At 31.9% G+C, this 19160-nt stretch overlaps 1 protein-coding gene across 1 annotated transcript; it reads right to left on the bottom strand.

Annotated features, from left to right (window-relative positions):
* Positions 1-4810: 4810 nt before the first annotated feature.
* LOC141703408 (F-box/FBD/LRR-repeat protein At1g13570-like) lies at positions 4811-7970 on the bottom strand. Its single transcript, XM_074506948.1, has 3 exons — positions 7107-7970; positions 6789-6953; positions 4811-4930 (listed from the first exon to the last, which is right to left on the bottom strand). Exons 1-3 carry the CDS (start codon positions 7968-7970, stop codon positions 4811-4813), a joined length of 1149 nt encoding a protein of 382 aa, XP_074363049.1.
* Between the last annotated feature and the right edge of the window lie 11190 nt (positions 7971-19160).

Here is a 19160-nt window from a genome sequence, read left to right as displayed (position 1 = left end):
GAGGAAGTTTATGTCAAGCAACCCCCTGGTTTTGAACATGGACAACATCCGGACTATGTCTACAAGCTTAAGAAGGCATTATATGGCTTAAAGCAAGCACCAAGGGCTTGGTACAAGAGGCTTAGTAAGTTTTTGATCAAAAATGGCTTCATTCGAGGTAAAATTGATCCTACTTTATTTACTAAGAAAAATGGTAATGATATTTTGATTGTCCAGATATATGTAGATGATATAATCTTTGGATCCACTAATGATTCTATGTGTGAGTGGTTTTCTAAGTGTATGAGTAGTGAATTTGATATGAGCATGATGGGTGAGCTCAATTATTTCTTGGGGCTCCAAATTAAACAATCTAAAGATGGAATTTATGTGCATCAATCAAAATATGTCAAGAATTTGCTGACCAGATTTGGTTTTGACAATGTCAAGCCGAAATCTACTCCAATGAATCAAAATAGCAAGCTGACATCAGAAGAAAAAGGTAAAGATGTTGATATCAAGAAGTATAGAGGTATGATTGGTAGTCTTTTATATCTTACTGCTTCTCGGCCAGATATTATGTATAGTGTATGTGTTTGTGCTCGTTTTCAAGCTAAACCTAAGGAATCACACTTAAATGCAGTTCAAAGAATATTTCGATATTTAAGTGGGACTATTAATCTTGGGTTATTTTATCCTATTACAAGCATATTTGATCTTGTGGGGTATAGTGATGCTGACTATGCAGGTTGTCAAACTGATAGAAAGAGTACAAGTGGTGTTTGTACATATTTAGGACAAAGTCTCGTATCTTGGCAAAGTAAGAAATAAACTTCAGTTGCATTATCCACAGCAGAAGGTGAGTATTTGGCAGCTGGTAGCTGTTGCTCTCAAATTTTATGGATGATTCAGACTCTACGAGATTTCGGAATCAAGTGTGGCAAAGTTCCAATCTATTGTGACAACACTAGCACCATCAACATATCAAAGAATCCAGTTAATCACTCAAGAACAAAGCATATTGAAGTTCGTCATCATTTCTTGAGAGATAATGCTGCCAAAGGTAATATTGAATTAGTTTTTGTACCTACTGAATATCAATTGGCAGATATCTTTACAAAACCCCTTGGCGAAGCAAGATTTTCTACCATTCGAAGGGAACTTGGCATGTGCAGTGTATAATGGCAAGCTATCTTTGAAAATTTGGTAATGTTAGCTTACTATCATTTTTCATGTTAGCTTACTATGATTGGTTATTTAAATGATATTTTGTGATTAATTTTGTTTTATATGTCACTATCTGTTAATTATGTTTAAATATTTGCATGATTTGCTAATTTAATTATTAAATGATAAAAATGCTAAATGTGGTGTTTTAGATAGATTTAAACTGTTTTAATGATAAGTGTTAGATTTTAGGATATGTATAATTTGTTTTTAATTTTTTATCCTAAACTCTCCCCTAAATATCATTAAAAGAGCACGGGTTAGGGTTTTATTTCACCGCGACTCCACTTTCTCTATCTATCACCGCTTCGATCATTCAAGATCACCAGTTCAGTTCCACTCAACATGGTTCGTGCTACTAGAAATTCTGGTATTCTGGGCAAGCGTACTTCCTCGAAGATGGATACTGCCGTGGTCGATTTGGGTCACGAGAGCGATGAAGAAGTCTCTCACACCCCTGATTCGAAGAAACTCAAGCAATCTTTGGCATTTGATTCTCCTGATCTCCAACAACGATTCACTGAAAATGCTTTGGATGTTCGTTCTATTATACCTGGTATCCCGATTGTTGGTAAGCTTTTTCAAAACTCCGGAGCCTTACTTTTGTTTCAGAATTTGGGTATGGATTCTTTTATCATCGAAATGCCTAAGGTCTACTATCCTGATTTAATTCGTGAATTTTATGCAAATTTGATTGAAGATAAGTATGGGAACTGTATTACCACTGTGCATGACAAGAAAATTAGGCTTAATCCTCCCATTTTAAGTTCTATTATCAAGTTTGAGAATCCCTCTGAGATTGATATTTTTACTGGAAAAGGATATGTGTCATTCCCTGATTTCTCTGTAATGGATCAGTTTAAGTTGTTATTAGGATCTGTTGATAATATTGAAGAAAACCCTCAGCCCCCTTCCACTACTCAAGTATCTCCTATGGCACATTTGTTGTTTAAAATCTGTAGGGCTAATGTTTGTCCTAGGGGTGGGAATAAATCAACCTTTAGTTGTCAAAATGTTACTCTGGTTTCTATGCTTCTAGCTGGCAGGGCTTTTGATCTATCAAATCTGGTTTTAAAGAATATGATTGCTGCTGTTAATCAGAAAAAGATTGGACTTCCTTATGGTTTAATGCTTACCAAGGTATTTGAATTCTTTAAGATTGAACTTAAGAGTGCTGTTAAGGTGAGTGTTAAAGAAGTTTTGGATGCTAAAGTGTTAGCTCAGTCAAATTTACAAATTGACAATGGAGAGTTAGTTAGGATTTTGCCTACCATTGTTCCTGAGTCTCCTGCTGTAGCTGAGCCTTCATCTTTTACTCCAACTACTGAGATGATGCAGCTGCTAAAAGGTATTCAAGATGATAATACCTTGTTGTTTGGTCATGTTGCTGCCACATCTGAGCAAATCAACCAGCTCAAGACAGAGGTTAAGGGTTTAAAGGATATTTTGCTAAACTTCATGTATTTCAGAAACCTTCAGCTTCTCAGTCAAATGCAGATTTAGACACTGGCTTGAATGATCTTGTGGATGCTGCTGAAGACTTGGAACAACAGGAGAAGCAAGATGAGTTTCTTTCACCAAAAGAGGATGCAGCTGTCAATTCTGCTCAGGAAGACTAATCTGTTTTTGATGATATAAGGGGGAGAACTTAGGAGAATTTAATTTCTTTTAAGTACTTAGTCTCTGAAGAACTTGATTTAGTTTCTGAACTTGATTTAGTTTTTGTTGAAGTATCTGTGTTTTTTAAGACTTGTTGCATCTGGTACTTGATTTGATTTTTATCTATTTATTTGGTGTGGTAAAACTTGTTGATGGATGTTTTGGTTTAAGACTTGGTTATGCTGATGCTTCTAATATTTGAAATATGTTTAATTGTTCTTATATTTAGAAGCTTATTATGCTAATTGTGATATCTTTAGTTTTATTTTATATTTTGAGATATGCATAGATTTAAGGGGAGTTTTTATAATTCTCCTAAATGTGTGTAATCATCAAAAAGGGGGAGATTGTAACTCCTTAGTTTTGATGATCACAACACAGCAAGCCATCATGTTGTTATTTGAGAATGTTTGCAGGATATAACAGTTTAATGTCATTGCTGTTTAAGTATCATGACAGCAAGCTATCATAAGACAATAATCTATTTCAGCAAGCTATGATCAACTATGTAAGAATAACAGCAAGCCAAGATGCACAGTCCAGATTCAACAAGGAAGTCGAATTTCATGGAGATTTTATAGGATCTTCACATATATCAGTTGTAAGGACTTCTCTAATATAATATACGTGCATGATATATATAGAGCTCTTTTATAAAATGTTTTTAATCATTCAAATTGATTTTCTAAAGAATAGGAGTTTGTTTCTCTTTCAAACTCTTTCTTTTATCTTCTGATTAAAACGTTTTATCCTCTACTAAATATAAGAGATATTTTCTGAACGTTGGACTTCTGTGTTTCTCTTCAATCTAACGTACACATGAACGGTAGAAAACCATCCCAACGATCTTACACGGTAGAATTGGATTCTAGCCATTGTAATTTGTTGAGGCTGTTTTCAAATGTTAATGTATTGTTATATATATATTGGTTTCTTGCAGTTTTTATGACAGAGAAAAATTTGCAAGAAAGAACACATACAACTCCTGATCTTTATTGTTTCTAAAATACTCTCGAGCTCTAATTATATACACGTGTTTTATCTTAGAGAGAGTTTATAGTTTGAGTTGTAATCTTTATCACTAATTTGTATTTTTCAAATTGTATTGATTAGTTGCTGGATAAGTTGGCTAGGGAAACAAGGGTTTAGTGGTACTTGCCAGAGGAGTTTGTACTACGGGGTAGTATAGTACTTAGAGATGAGGTTCTTAAACAGGGTTTCAGCAAGCCATTATCAGCAGCTGGGATAAAGGGAGATATATTGTTGTATCTTGTAGTTGTAACCTTCATTGATCAATAATATATTCTCTTACCAAGTTGGTAAGGGACGAGAACGTAGACCATAGGGGCTTAGGGGTCGAACCTGGCTAAAATTCTTGTGTGTTCTATTTACTTTCCTGCACATTATTTTCTGCATTGCATTTAGTCATATCAGCTTACTATCATTGTCAAATTATAGTTCTGTTGGTAAAATCTCAGTAAGCTATTTTCGGGTAAAATTTAAAAGTAATCCTAGTTAGCCATAATCACCTATTCACCCCCCTCTAGGTATAATTTCAACATGGACCCTTAAAATATAGATCCCACGACATGGAGTAGCGTGTTAGATAAAGTAAAAACAAATATAACAGAAGAGTTTTAACATAGAGTAATACTAGGTGTAGAGAATTTTGTACAAAAAATTTGTACATAATGACATGACAATTGATGTGGGGTTTTTTAATTGGTTTAGTTGATGTAAATACAGGATGCCCATTCCAATTAAAACACACCACATGTTATTATGTACAAAACTTTGTACACAATTATGTACACCAAGCATTTTCCTTTAAGATAAGCCAAAATACAGCTCTTCTCCACAACATACACAACATACATTTATTTGAAGTTTACAAGCTTCAAACAATTGCTTCCAAGACATGTCTGCCCTGCCACTAGACCAGCTATTACATCCACTGGATCTGTGCAGATTTAGATGCTCTAGGGATCTGCTCCACCTCTTGTGAAATCCTGAACACATCTGTAGGATCCTTCATTGTGAGTGTCTTAAGCTTAATCCTTTTAAGCTACGGGGACGACACAAGCAAAAGTTCTATCAACTGAAACTCCGTGAGGGAACCAACCAAGTCAAATATCATAATGGTTTCAAGTCGGCTTAGAATCATGGGGTCTGATAACACCATGAAGTCTGATAAGTCTACTCCATCATCGCTATGTACTCCATGAAGCTATATAAAATGTTTTTTTGTTGACAGGTATATAAAATGTTAATACTGAAGTTATTCAGTTAGTTCTGAATGAATAAATATATATCCTTTCTTGCAGTAGAAAAGATGCTGTAAATAACTAAAGAGGGAAAGTGGCTATGTATTTATGAGAAACCGAACTTTCAAATTTTTAGGAGTGAAAACACAAAATCAAGGGAAACAAAATATTTCCAAATTTAGACCGTGTAAACCTACTTTATGATGTATATTACCAAAGGGATAGATACCAAAATATCAAGCATTTCTTTTCTTTTTTTTGATAAAAAAAAAGAATTGAGATGCCTACTATCATACATTTGGAAGGAAAACAGATGTTCACCATAATATTTAGTAATATTTAGTAATACTTCCAATGTGTTGTGAAGGATCTATGAGGGCCTTGCATGTGAGCATATTCCTTTTATAAATTCTCCTTATTTTATAACTAAACAACTGCACACTAATGCATACCAGTGTTCTAAAAAGCAAAGCAGCTTCCTAAGCAGATGCTTATACCGAATCGGACCATAAAGGGTTTTTATTTTGAAACGCCGATTACATAGTATAATCCAGAGAGGGTTATCATTTAATGCATTATTAAGCATTTTTAAAAATTATGCGTCATATTCAGCCGATCAAGTAGTCAAAGAGATGTCAACTTGCTGAATATTTAATTTTAATATATTATATTTATTTTAATACAACTATAAGAATATATACATTTGAAAATAATTTGTCAGTTAGGTAGGGACAATCAATCTGTAGTGACAAATTTTATTAAGAACATTTATGTTTTGATTCCTGTTATTTTATTATAAAATAATTTTAAGTTTACATATAGTAATAGACAATAAATAATCAATTTAAATATATATTGCTAATTTGCTTAAAACTCCATTTCAGTGTCCACTTAACCCCTAGAAGGTACTCCATTTCAGTGTCCACTTAACAACTAGAAGGCCCAACTATTCAGAACCGGAGACTGTCCATAAACCGAATTCTGATATCATGTAATAACCAACTCCTCTCAAAATCTTAAGGTGCCACATGAAGATCCCAACAGGATTTTATGATATTCAACAAACTAAAAAAGCAGTCAAGCACTCAAAGCACTCAAGGGAAGTGTGTTTTTCTCTTTACTGCACCTCCATTTTCATACATATATCACTTTACTTTGAGGGGAATTCTTTTCCGGTGAGGTAATTACAAGAACTTTGGATTCTTATACACATATTTCCTAGGAATATCTTCTAAATTAATCCTTGTGGGGGGTGGAGGGCTGGGGGTGGGTTTAGGGTGTTCTTTCTTTTCGCTTCTTTAGGCCTGTTGGGCTATATCTTCTTTCAGATTATATCGGTCCTATATATTCTGAATACTGTTAGGTTACGGGTCCAACACTCGGTTTTCTAATTTTAGTATTTTAGGTTTATGTGCAAAATTAAAGCATACCTATAGTTATAGATATAAGGCATTTATATTGAATAAAATTCATTCCGTTCTTACATATGTTGTTTCTAAATAATAGAGAAAAAAACATCTAGTGTATGCTTTACAAATTATACTTGAATAGAGATATATTCCATGTCTCTCTTTAAATTATGAGTTGTGGAGTCCCCAGCAGAAACCTTAAAAAGTATGTAAAATTTTATTATAACAAGATTGGGGAAAAAGTTCTCACCAGATCGATTTTAAGAAGTTGCAGATTAGGTGAACTTCTGACCAGACAAAGAACATGTTGACTCTGATCCCATTCATATAATTCAATACAGTGCAGGTACAGATATTTCAAGTTCTCCATAGTTCTTGAAAGCCTCATGAAAGTAGCTGCACCTGGTTTCAGAATCTACATACAAAAACAAATATATCTAAGTACATCGAAAAATAAATTAAACTGTGAGACATTTAGTTGGATCAGCTAATTATAGTAGTTAATAACAATTAAATTTAGTTGGATCAACTAATCATAGTAGTTAATAACAATTAAGTTAAAGATTACCTTGAGAAAGAAGCCATCAAGAAAAAGAGAACTGAGTCTAGGCATATTGTGGACTAGCTTATCCAAAGTTATCACCTGCTTACCGCTACTTGGCAATTCATTCATCCCAAGCTCAAGAACTTGCAATTTTTGGATGCATTCAAACCATTGGTAATAAATTGCTTCACAGTCAACGATTCTCAATGAAGTGAGCTTATTTTCACAGTTAAACTGGCATCCCAAATGTTCAATCCCAGTGCAAACTTCCATATCCAATTCCTTCAGTTGAGTGCCTAATGACATGTCAGCATATATTCCGACATACTTAAGTTCAACACTAATCAGGTTACAAAATCCTCCAAATCCAAAGGGTGGATTTAGTTCGCAGTTCACGAGGGTCAAATGAGTTAATTGCGAACAGGAAAAGAAATGAGAAGGCACAATGAAGGGGTTATAGAGTGATTCATTAAGAAGCTTCAGTTTCCTAACACCACTGTCTGATATGTTTCTAATCCATATAGCCATATCTAGAGTTTGATGAATAGGCAGGTTTTCAGGAATGAAAAGAAGGAAATCCAAAACTGGGCCTCTATGAGCTGAAAATATATCAGTAATTGTTCGTGAAAGTTCAAATAATTGAGTATGTTCATCTAACTCAGAAAACTTCTCAAAAACCAATTCTGAGATTAAATTTTCATCCAAATGTATCCGGGGGTGCATTCGCCACACATCCCTCCATGTTTTAGAGATAACACTTGTCCTTGCCGCATCATCAGTCGGTAAGCCTTCTAGGATTGAGTCCATTAAGCTTGTGGGCAAGCTGCTGATCCTATCAACTGCTGCGCCTCCATATTCAAATTTCCTAGTTTTCGCATCACTAGCCATGAGTCTGAACTCGAAAACAGGCAGGGACACAAAAATTTAAAAGGATGTTACAGACTAGTAGTAATTAAATTGCTCGCAGTACAAAGTCACGACATCTAAAAGCATAAAATTTTGCTACATATATCTAAACATTCAAACGAATGAATAAAACATACATCAATAAATAGAAATCATATATGGATTTGATACGTGAGTTTCGGTGATAGACTTGTAGTAGCTATGATTTAGGGCTTAATCAGAAAAGTCGTGCTTTGATCTTAATTTGTGATGTCGCTACATGAATTTTGAAACTATTTTGAATAGTAAGAAACTGACGCGACAAATGCTGGGGAGGTGTCTCGCCTTCAATTTTCCTCGTCAAAGAAGCTGGATCATAGTTTAGTAGGATAAGTTTTGATCATGGTTTAGCGAAATAAGGAGACTAAATCTAGTAATTTATCAATTTAGTAGTTTAACATGTATATAACACTATTTATTTTTATTTTTAATAACTAAAATATGGAATAACCGTTGAAATAAAATATAACTCATTCCGATTATTATACTATATTGTATAGATAGTATAGATTATTACAGTCAAGTATTGCTCATGACATATAGTTTTCGAGTTGGATCAAATTACAAATTTGTTCTAATTCCACGTTGCAGCAGTCATCTACTTTATCGTCTAACTTAAAATTAGTTGGCAATTACCACAGACTATAGGTTGATGGCTACGTGAGAATGGTTTAAGGTTCATGAGTGATTTAATTTTATAACATAGTTTCCTTGTGGTTGTAACTAAAGTAAGGAAAATAACATAAGAAGTTGATTTTAATAAATTAATTAAATTAGGTATTTACTCAAGGGTAATTAAGTAAATTTAACAAGTACCGACCGACCGACTACAAACTTTTAATGTTTCGTCTATTATAATATAGTATAGATGAGTTACATATTTAATATATTTATAATTGAATTTTAAAACCTCTTGTTTCAAATTTATTTTGATATTTTGATATTTTTCACTACTACAGATTTTAACTTGCATAGCGTTTAATTTTGAGGTTACATAGCGCTTTCAAGTGCTATGTAAGTCAATGCTATGCAAGTTCAATTCACTTGCATACATTACTTACATAACGGTTTCAAAAGTGTTATGTGTAACACCCCTTCTTTAAAATAAAATGGAGATATTAATTAAAATCCAAAAACCTGCAAACAGAGCACTAATATATTTCTAATAATAATTTTTAGTCTAAAATCTCCAAAATAATATTAAATCTCCAAAATGTCTAAACCAATAATATAAATGTAGAAATCTATAATTAAATAATTAAGTCTAGATAATGATAAAGTCCGAAATCCAAATAAATAAATGCGGTAACTCTCCATCATCCCAGATCCCCCTATAATTATTTATTCTAATTCTAATTTTTTAATTCAAATTTAATTACTATTATTATTATTATTAAAATTCACATATATTACATATATACCCCTTAAAAGGATTCCGTCCCCAGAATCAAGCGAAACTAAATACTCATACCTGAATCGAATAAATGCGGATATTCCTCACAAATAGATTCTTTAAAGTCCCATGTAGCCTCTCTCCGAATGATTTTTCCACAAAACTTTCAAAAACGGAATGATGTTTTTCCTCAAAACTCGCTCCTCTCGAGCTAAGATAGCCTCAGCTTCTTCCTCACAGGAAAGGTCCTCTCTAATCTTATGCAATGGATACTGAACTACGTGTAATGGATGATATTTATAGCCCCTAAAAACAGACACATGAAACACACATTATGCACCTGAGGTAGTTGTGGCGGCAATGCAACTCTATAAGACACTTCCCCCACTTTCTCCATAACATGAAAAGGTCCAACATACCTTGGACTAAGATTCCCCTTTATACCAAAGCGCTTCACACCCTTACAAGGCGATAACTTCAAAACACATGATCACCTGGCTTAAATCCACCAAACTTTTGATGTTGATCAGCATAACTCTTTTGACGAGGTCGAGTTTCCTTCAAACTTTCTTTAACTTTCTCCACCTTCTCATTAGTAATTCTAACCAACTCTGGCCCTTCAATGACTCTTTCACCAATCTCATCCTAACAAGATGGTGCCCTACACCTCCTAACATACAAAGCCTTTAATGGTGGCATACCAATACTCGCGTGCCAACTGTTATTATACGCAAACTCAACAAGATAAAAATACTTATCCCCGTCACCTGTCCACTCTAAAGAACATTCCCTTAACATATCTTCCAACGTCTGGATCTTCCTTTTTGACTGTCTATCGGTGTGCGGATGATAAACTGTACTAAAATTAAGCCTCTTACCCCAAGCCTGTTGGAATCCATTCCAAAAATGCGATATGAATCTCGTATCCCTATCAGAAACCAACCTGGATAATATATATATATATATATCAACATACATTTGACCCCCTATAACTATCATGGATCGATCTCATGTTATGGCATGAAATAAGAATAAAAAACATAACAATTATTATAACCCAACTTAAATTCTCAACACAACTCTGATAATAAGCATACTACAACCAAACATCTAGTTAAGTTTTACAACTAGTTCAGTTTTAACACACACACTACTACATAATTTACACCTGGCTCATATCGCCTCGTCCGCCTCCTATCTATAAATAAAAGATTACTCGTCTAAACCTTATTGTCAAACTATACGATAACAAATAACTCAGAAAACAAATAAAGATGACAATTAGGACTCAACTATGCACATAAATCACATAGCACATAAGTCAAATCATCACACAGGTTCGTAAAATATTTTTAAAATCGAAATGAGATCAATATTCGTATTTTTGAAAATTATGTAATCCCTCTTTCAAAATAATTTGGATCTAAAATAAAAAATATCAAAAGCTGACTTGTTTCCGAAAAATTGAGATTTTAAATTTTTTTTGTCGGAAATAGATCATTTTTTTATTTTTAGAAACATTCATTTCATTTAAAATAAATAAACAATTCAATTAATATTTAATTAAAGAGTATAATCAAATTAATTTTCAAAATAATTGATAATTAAAATAATTAATTATTAATCATGTTTTTAAATAATTATTTAAGAAAAATCAAAATTTAAAATAATTTTTCTTAATTTTTGGAAATTAATTAATGGTAAATCAAATTATTATTTAAAGAACATGATTAATCACTAAAAAATTTAATCGATTAAAATGAATAAATAAATAAATAAATTCTAGATTTTGGAAAATAAAATAAATCAAATTTATTTATTAAATAAATCAATTTATTAATTAATCAATTTATTTAAATAAATAAAAAGATTTTAAAATTTGTTTTTAAAATAAAACTCAGAATCATGTTTTTAAGAAAATAATTATATATTTTCGGATCAAAACCGTGTCAAAACCCGGGTTAGAATTCGGGTTAACGGGTCACCGGACCATGAAGAACACGTCGAAATTAATGGAGTTGTCAGCGAGCTTTTCATTATCCGACGAGCTCGATTGCTACCCAAATCATCACGGGTTCGACCAATTTTGTCTCCGTTTTCGTTCACCAAAAATGCCGTAACACCGATTCACCCTCAACGAGAACTACCAACCTGAACCACGTCATTTCTGGTGAAACAACAGAATGAAGCCAGCGACCTTTACCGAGTTCTGGCGATGTCAACCCAAAATAGACATAAAACTTCAATTAAACTATATCAACCGATCCATGCAATTGATACACAATCTAAAATCCGGTTTAAATCAACCAAAACACAAAAACCATGTCGGAAAAACCAAGGACCGCAAAAGCGGCTCCGGATTTTCGGTGGCCTCAAATCGGAAAATAGAGATAATACATATTCAGTAAACAGTTTGGGCTAAACGTATCACCGATCAACATTTTTTAACAGTTGGAGTTGGAAGGTAGTATAATTTGGGGATTTTTCCTCTTTTCACATGTTCTGATTGAAGAATAAAATTAAAAGAATTTGAAGAAAAAATAAAAGAATTCGAAGACAGGATCGTTAATTAAGATATCCCCGTCTCAATTCACAATTATTACTTAAAAAATTGTATCTTTATATGTATATTAAATAGATTAGTAAAATATATATTTTTTATAAAATATCATGGTTCTAAATTTTTAATCTATTTCACAAATCATAATTTTTTATATCAAAGAAAATTTTATTGTCAAATGTATCTTTTATATTTTAATATAAATAAATGTAATTCACACTGTTATTTAAAAAATTATGAAAATTTAAAACACAGATTACATAATATGATTTACCAAATTAAATTTTTAAAAAAGTGTATTAAAAATATTTAATTTTTATATTTGATTGTTAAAATATGTTGTAGTTTAAAATAATAATAAAAATTTTATTGTTAAACAATTTTTAATTATATAATTCCATTTTATCATATTTACGAATTCATAATTATATTAGAGTTTCAATTTAGATCTTATGAAATTGAAAATTCATGTTATATATCCACAACCGCCACTGTACAAATTATATAAAGTAATAAGGTAGAAAATTGATAATGATTGTTTTCATTAGAATAAAATTAGAATAAATAAAGTATAAATAAATTAGAATGAATTACTATGTATTTATTAGTGTAAAATACTAAAGTAGCTTGTTATTTATGCAAAGCTAGGGTTATTTTTATCTTTTTTTTTCAAAATTATTTATATTAGATTTTTTACTATTTTTTATAATATTAGTTTAAAACTCGGGACTTTAGAATTTGTTAGTAGAATTGACATGAACACTAACTAAAAAAGAATTTAGCTGGAAATATAATAAAGTATAATGCTAAAAAAATATAAAAGCAAAGAACAAAACAATCTTTCATGTCTGAAAGCTAAACTACTTCATATGGTAATTGGCGTTCCAACTATCTCTCTGTCTATATGACAGTTTTTCTTTCTGTCAATGACTATATGAGAGTTTTTTAAACACCCATTATTTTTAGTATGTTCATCAACATAAAATCAATGTCTTCATCATTAAATTACTAAAACCTACGTGGGTATTTATGGCACGTTCTGAAGCATCGTTAGAAGATATGTATGCAAATCTGGTAATCGAAGAAGAAGAGGAGGATGAAATAGTGGTGGCCAATACTGAGGTGGTTGAACATAAACCAACATATATGCTGGTGGTGAAGTTTATAACAGAGAAAAATATCAACTTTCAAGATCTGCAGAATTTAATGGCGTTATTGTGGCGACCTAAAGAAGGAATGGAAGTGTATGAGATGGGAGATCGGAAATACTCGTTCATATTCTATCATAAACTAGATGTGGCAAAGGTTATGGAAGAAGAGCCTTGGTCTTTTTATACAATCGATGCTTGTGCTTCATCAAGTGGAAATGGGGGAAGATCTAACTATGGTTCAGATGTAAGATATGGAAATGTGGATACAAATACATGATATGCCAAGGGGATTTATCTCCAAGAACATTTTAAAAAACATAGGTGTATATAGTAACGGGAAAGTATGTTAGATCAGGAACATTTGAAAAAGGTTGGAAACCATATATAAGAATTCAGGTTGCAGTGAACGTATAGAAAGGCCACTGAAACGAAGGTTGAAGATAAAGTGAGAAGGAAACAACTAGAGTAGGCTTAATTTTAAATACGAAAAACTTGGCACATTTTGCTTTGTTTGCGATGTCATAGGACATTCTGAAAGGGAGTGTGATGTTGTTTATGCATATCCTGAGAAGATGATAGACAAGGCATATGGAAATTGGTTAAGTGGTGCGAAAAATAATATAGGATCGTAGTGGATTCGAAATGCAGGTGGTGGAAAGGATGCATGGGGTGCCCAGAAGCAGTAAGGGAAAGCATCAAGCGCCCATGTTGGAAATCAGGGAGATGCGAGATTCATGGTGGATGTTGATGGTAGGATTCACGAGATTGGCGAGGAGGTTGGAGAGATCCTAGTTAAATCACTTGATTTGAGGGAACAAAAGATATGGGATTAAATTAAATTAAATGGACAATAAGTAATAGAAGATATCAACTAGGGATACAAGGAATTTAATGTCGAGAATTTAGTGATTGACCCCAAAAAAGGGGATTGAAAATGGGAAACATGGAGAAAATAACGGGCCAGATATATTAAAAATAGATGAGAATCAACAGAAAGATGTGTCAAAAAACTTGCTGATGGCAGGTACTAGGGTCCAGGACCGCCAAATATTATGAGTATCTTAGCATGTAACTGTCGTGGGCTGGCCAACGCATGAACAGTTAGACTTTTGTTGGATATAAATCAACAGTATAGGCCCAATATTATTTTTCTTAAAAAGGGGATTAAATATTATGAGTATCTTAGCATGGAACTGTCATGGGCTGGCCAACCCATGAACAGTTAGACTTCTGTTGGATATAAATCAACAGTATAGGCCCAATATTATTTTTCTTAGGCTCTGTTTGGGAGTGCTGTTGAAAACTGCTGTGAGAAAGTGCTGGCGAAAAAAGTGTTGTTAGGAAAATCAGATGACTCTTTGGTAATATTTTTAAATTTATGCATATTTTGAGATATAATATATAAACTAGCATAATAACCCATGCGAGGCACGGGTCATTTTCTAGACCTTTTTTATACATCATGTAATTATAATATTTGTAGAGCAACTCCAACAATATCCAACTCCAACAATATCCGTATATAGGCACTTGATTCAAATTTTGAAGAAATGGAGATAAAATTTCTCTCCAACAAGCTCCATGTCCCCCTCTATAACATTAGGAGTTTCGAATGCTTCCTCACTTTTAGAAGTGAATATCCCTTCAACTATTATTATATTATATTTTTCTTACCCGTTATTTTATATTTAATGAATGAATATAAACAGGGTAGTAAGTGTACGTTTAAAACGAAATGATTAAACTTAATCTGTAGAATGTCGTTAGTATGTTTACAAATAAAAAGCTACAAACTAACATATATGTTGAATACAGAGTTGACGAAAATCTTGAATTTTATTTAAATAAACTATATATGTTGCTATATATTATTACCGAGTTAACTACTAACTTACAATCAATTTGCTCAATTTAAAAAGATAACAAATACATAACTGAAGTCAGAATGATTTGCAATCATAATATACAATAATGCAAAATTTACATTATTGTTAATATTAAAGTTGATTTTAATGAGAAATATTAGTTTTTGAAATTCAACGAATGTATATATGGGAAAATGTTAACTTTTTATTTACAATACCGTTAACAAAATAAGATTAAGTTATATATATGTAAGTATGTTCGTATGTAAATTATTGTATATTACATCTCTTAGTAAATTATGATGGCTTCAATTATTTATATGCTAAATATCTGATTTTTGTACATGTATAATCATTATTAACATCTAGTGAGATAATTGATTACTTAAATAACATGCATTTATAATTATTCAGAAATTAAAATTATGTAAGAATTAGATTCTTATAATTTATATATGGTATTCACATTATCACGGATAAATAATCCATATCTATTTTTTACGCAACCGGGTATCAATCATGGTTGTAACATAAAAATGAATTATTTATTTTTAAGACTTATTATTCATATTCATGATTTTTAAGAATTTGAATGAAAAATTATATTTATATCGGTATTTAAACCATTTTAAAGTTTCTTTCATTACGACTCTAATATATCTTCATATAATAATTTGATAACATTTTATACTATTCTTCTAAAACTAAAAAATTTCAGTTCGATAAAGTTTTATAAGTATCAGTTGAACTGGTTAATTGCTTCAAATTATTGAACAATATATATTTTTTTCCTTAAATAATATAAAATGCATTGAATCAAATGCTACAATATAGTATAGATATAACTTTTATTTGAATAATTCAAAATATTAAAATAATTTAAAATATTAAAATAATTTAAAATATTTGTAGAATATTATCTTGATCAATGAATATTGTTGATCTAAAAGAATTCTTTTTAAAAAGTTAGTTTTTTAAGTGAAAAATAAAAAATAAACCAATTTAATATATAATTGTAGTTTTAACAAATCTAGTGAGAACTCATTTCAAATTTCAAATTTTTTTAAAATTGGGATAAATCCCAAAAGTAATAATGTGTTACGAGTGAAGTTAGTAATTTTAATATAAATAATCAATTGACTTGATCCTATAAAGACCTCAAACACATCAATTTATATTAACATAAGATATTAAAAAATTTCACATTATTGGTAAGATATTCTCACCGAACTTGTAATTTAATTTTACTAAACGTAGAATGTGACTATATTTTTCGGCCGGGTCATGTAATCAAATTTTGAGTATTTTTTGAACTATCAGCCACGTTCTAAAATGCATTGACTCATTATCATTCGAACTTATCTAAATATGTAATACCAATATAGATTATTTATATATAAGCGATTCTATATTCAATATTTTTTAAAAAATTATATATATACATTTTAATTACTTTTTATAATAAAAAATATGTTAAAAATATATGAGATATATTTCCAAACTAAAAAATGATTAATAAATAAGATAATAATCCATTTATGCATTATACCTAATATTATATCTGTAATTTCAATTCTTTAAAATTAACTGTATAAATATTCAACTAACTATCCTTTTTTATAGAATTCATGTAAATATCTTTAAAGTTAAATAAAATATTCATTTAACACACTTACATATTATGTGTATGATAAAAAGCACATGTGACAATATGGTGTAATGGTAAGAGGTTGTATAGTTGAATGAAATAACATGAGTTTGATTCCCACCAACCACATCTTTTATATAGATATTAAAAACATGGGTAATTTAGTCTTTTCAATGAGACTTTTTAATCTTATGAAATTATACTCTTGTTCTCCTATTATATATAGAAGAGAAATAATAATTTTTAGAAGGTTTGATGGTGAAACTGATAGTTACTACCTGCAAAAGCTAAAAACAGCTTTTTCCAAAAGTATGGGAGGACATGCTTTTGCTAATAGGAGCTTTTAGACCAAAATCGTTTTTCCAGACAGCAGCTTTTAGAATTCACCAAATAATTTTCTGACAGATTTTCAGCAAAAAGTTGTTGTAACTTTCTGCAACAACAATACCAAACGGAGCTTTAGTGAGACTCTGGTTAAAAGCAATAACGTAGAGAAAGTTAGTAAGAAATTAGGTTTTTCATGGTGTTTTGCTATGGGTGAAAAACCAAAATACCCACCATTTGGGGAGATTTGCCCAAAATACCCACCGGCGGGAAAAGTGCCCAAAATACCCACTGAATACGCATTACCATCATGGGTAATCAAATTTTTTTGAAAAATAAAAAGAATACGCATGTGAGACATGCGTATTCACCGTATTCTTTGTATTTTTTTTAAAAAATTGAATATGCATCTTTAACATGCGTATTCAGTGGGTATTTTGGGCACTTTTCCCGCATGTGGGTATTTTGGGCACTTGAAGCTGGATAGTGGTGTATTTTGGGCATTCTTTCTTTTGCTATCGACGTACAAGGTCATGGAGGAGGTGTTGCTTTGATGTGGAAGAATGAGGGAGCACTGCAGATTACAAATAGCTGAAATAACTTTATAGATTTTGAGGTCAATAATAAGCAAATTGGAAGGTGGAGATATACCGGGTAACTGTGGCATTCCTGATAGAGCTACATGGGTTGAATCTTAGAATATGCTTCGTGATCTATCAGTAGCCTCAACGTTACCGTGGTGTATAATAGGAGACTTTAATGATATTATTTTGATGGATGAGAAAAGCGGGGGGCAAAGGCAACCTAGAAGATTGATGAAGGGATTTTCAGAGGCAATAATGTATTGGGGCTTGCACGACTTGGGTTTTTCTAGAGACATATTTACATGGGAGAGATCAAGAGGAAAGGAAACGTGGGTTCAAGAGAGACTGAATAGATGAATGGCAACAAACCAATGGACTGGGATGTTTCCGGTAGCAGAAGTAAAAATTCTTGAGGTAACGACATCGGACCATATGCCCTTACTGCTGCTATTGAATATGCAAGTATTTATGCAACGAGGTTGAAGATTTAAGTCTGAAAATATGTGGATCAAGGATAGGGAATGTAGAAACATAGTGCAGGCATGCTGGGAAGAGGAAGATAGGGGGATTTGATGGGAAAGATAATGAGATGTTGTTCGAAATTGAAAAAATGGGGTGGGGGTTTAGTTCGTGAGATGAAATTGAAGACGGGGAAGTACAGAAAGGAAATGTAATGATACCGCTTCAGGAGAGATATAACTGGGATTCATAAATATGATACTGCATGTTGGCATTACATGAAACTGTTAAAAAAGTAAGAGATATTTTGACATCAAAGAGCCAAACTATTTTGGCTACGTGATGGTGAGAAAAATATCCGGTTTTTTCATAAATTCGCATCTACAAGAAAAGAGCATTACAAAATTAAAAAAATTGAAAAATGAGAATGGGGATTGGAAGGAAACGGATGCTAAAATTCAAGACGTTATGACGGATTATTTCAATAATATGTTATGCAGTACAAGTACAGGAATAAGTCTTCCGACAAGAATCGAACTTCTAGTTGTTTCAGAAGTCCAGAGCCAGTTGCTTGTCACACCTATAGTGACGGAGGAAGTTAAACGTGTTGTGTTTACTATGCACTCAGATAAATCGCCTGTGATCGATGGATTAAATCCGGGATTTTATCGAGCTTCTTTGGAGATAGTAGGGGAAGATGTGACTAAGTTTTGTAGAACATTTTTTGAAAATAGAGAGCTACCAGCTGAATTGAATCGCACTCTAGTATGTCTAATTCCCAAAGTGAATCAGCCAAAGAAAGTGGCTGATCTTAGGCCTATCTCGTTGTGCAATGTGTTGAGGTGAATTTTGTTTAAGGTAATGGCGAACATGTTAAAACCAACACTAAATGCTCTTAATTCTGAAAAGCAAAGTGCATTTATTGAAGGTCATTTGCTAACTAATAATGTTTTGATAGCATACGAGATCAACCATTACATTCATAGGAAAACACAAGGGAAGGTTAGAGTAGCTGGATTGAAGGTGGACATCTCTAAAGTATATGACCGATTGGAGTGGTCATTTATTGAAATGATGCTTGAAAGGTTTGCGTTTCCTGCTATTTGAATAAAAAGAGTAATGCAATGTAATAAAACAATTTCCTACAGT

This window comes from Apium graveolens, unplaced genomic scaffold (genome assembly GCF_009905375.1).
Source record: "Apium graveolens cultivar Ventura unplaced genomic scaffold, ASM990537v1 ctg6614, whole genome shotgun sequence".
NCBI classification, from domain to species: domain Eukaryota; kingdom Viridiplantae; phylum Streptophyta; class Magnoliopsida; order Apiales; family Apiaceae; genus Apium; species Apium graveolens.
The sequence above is the reverse complement of the archived record's forward strand: the minus strand, read 5'-3'. Positions and strand labels throughout refer to the sequence as shown.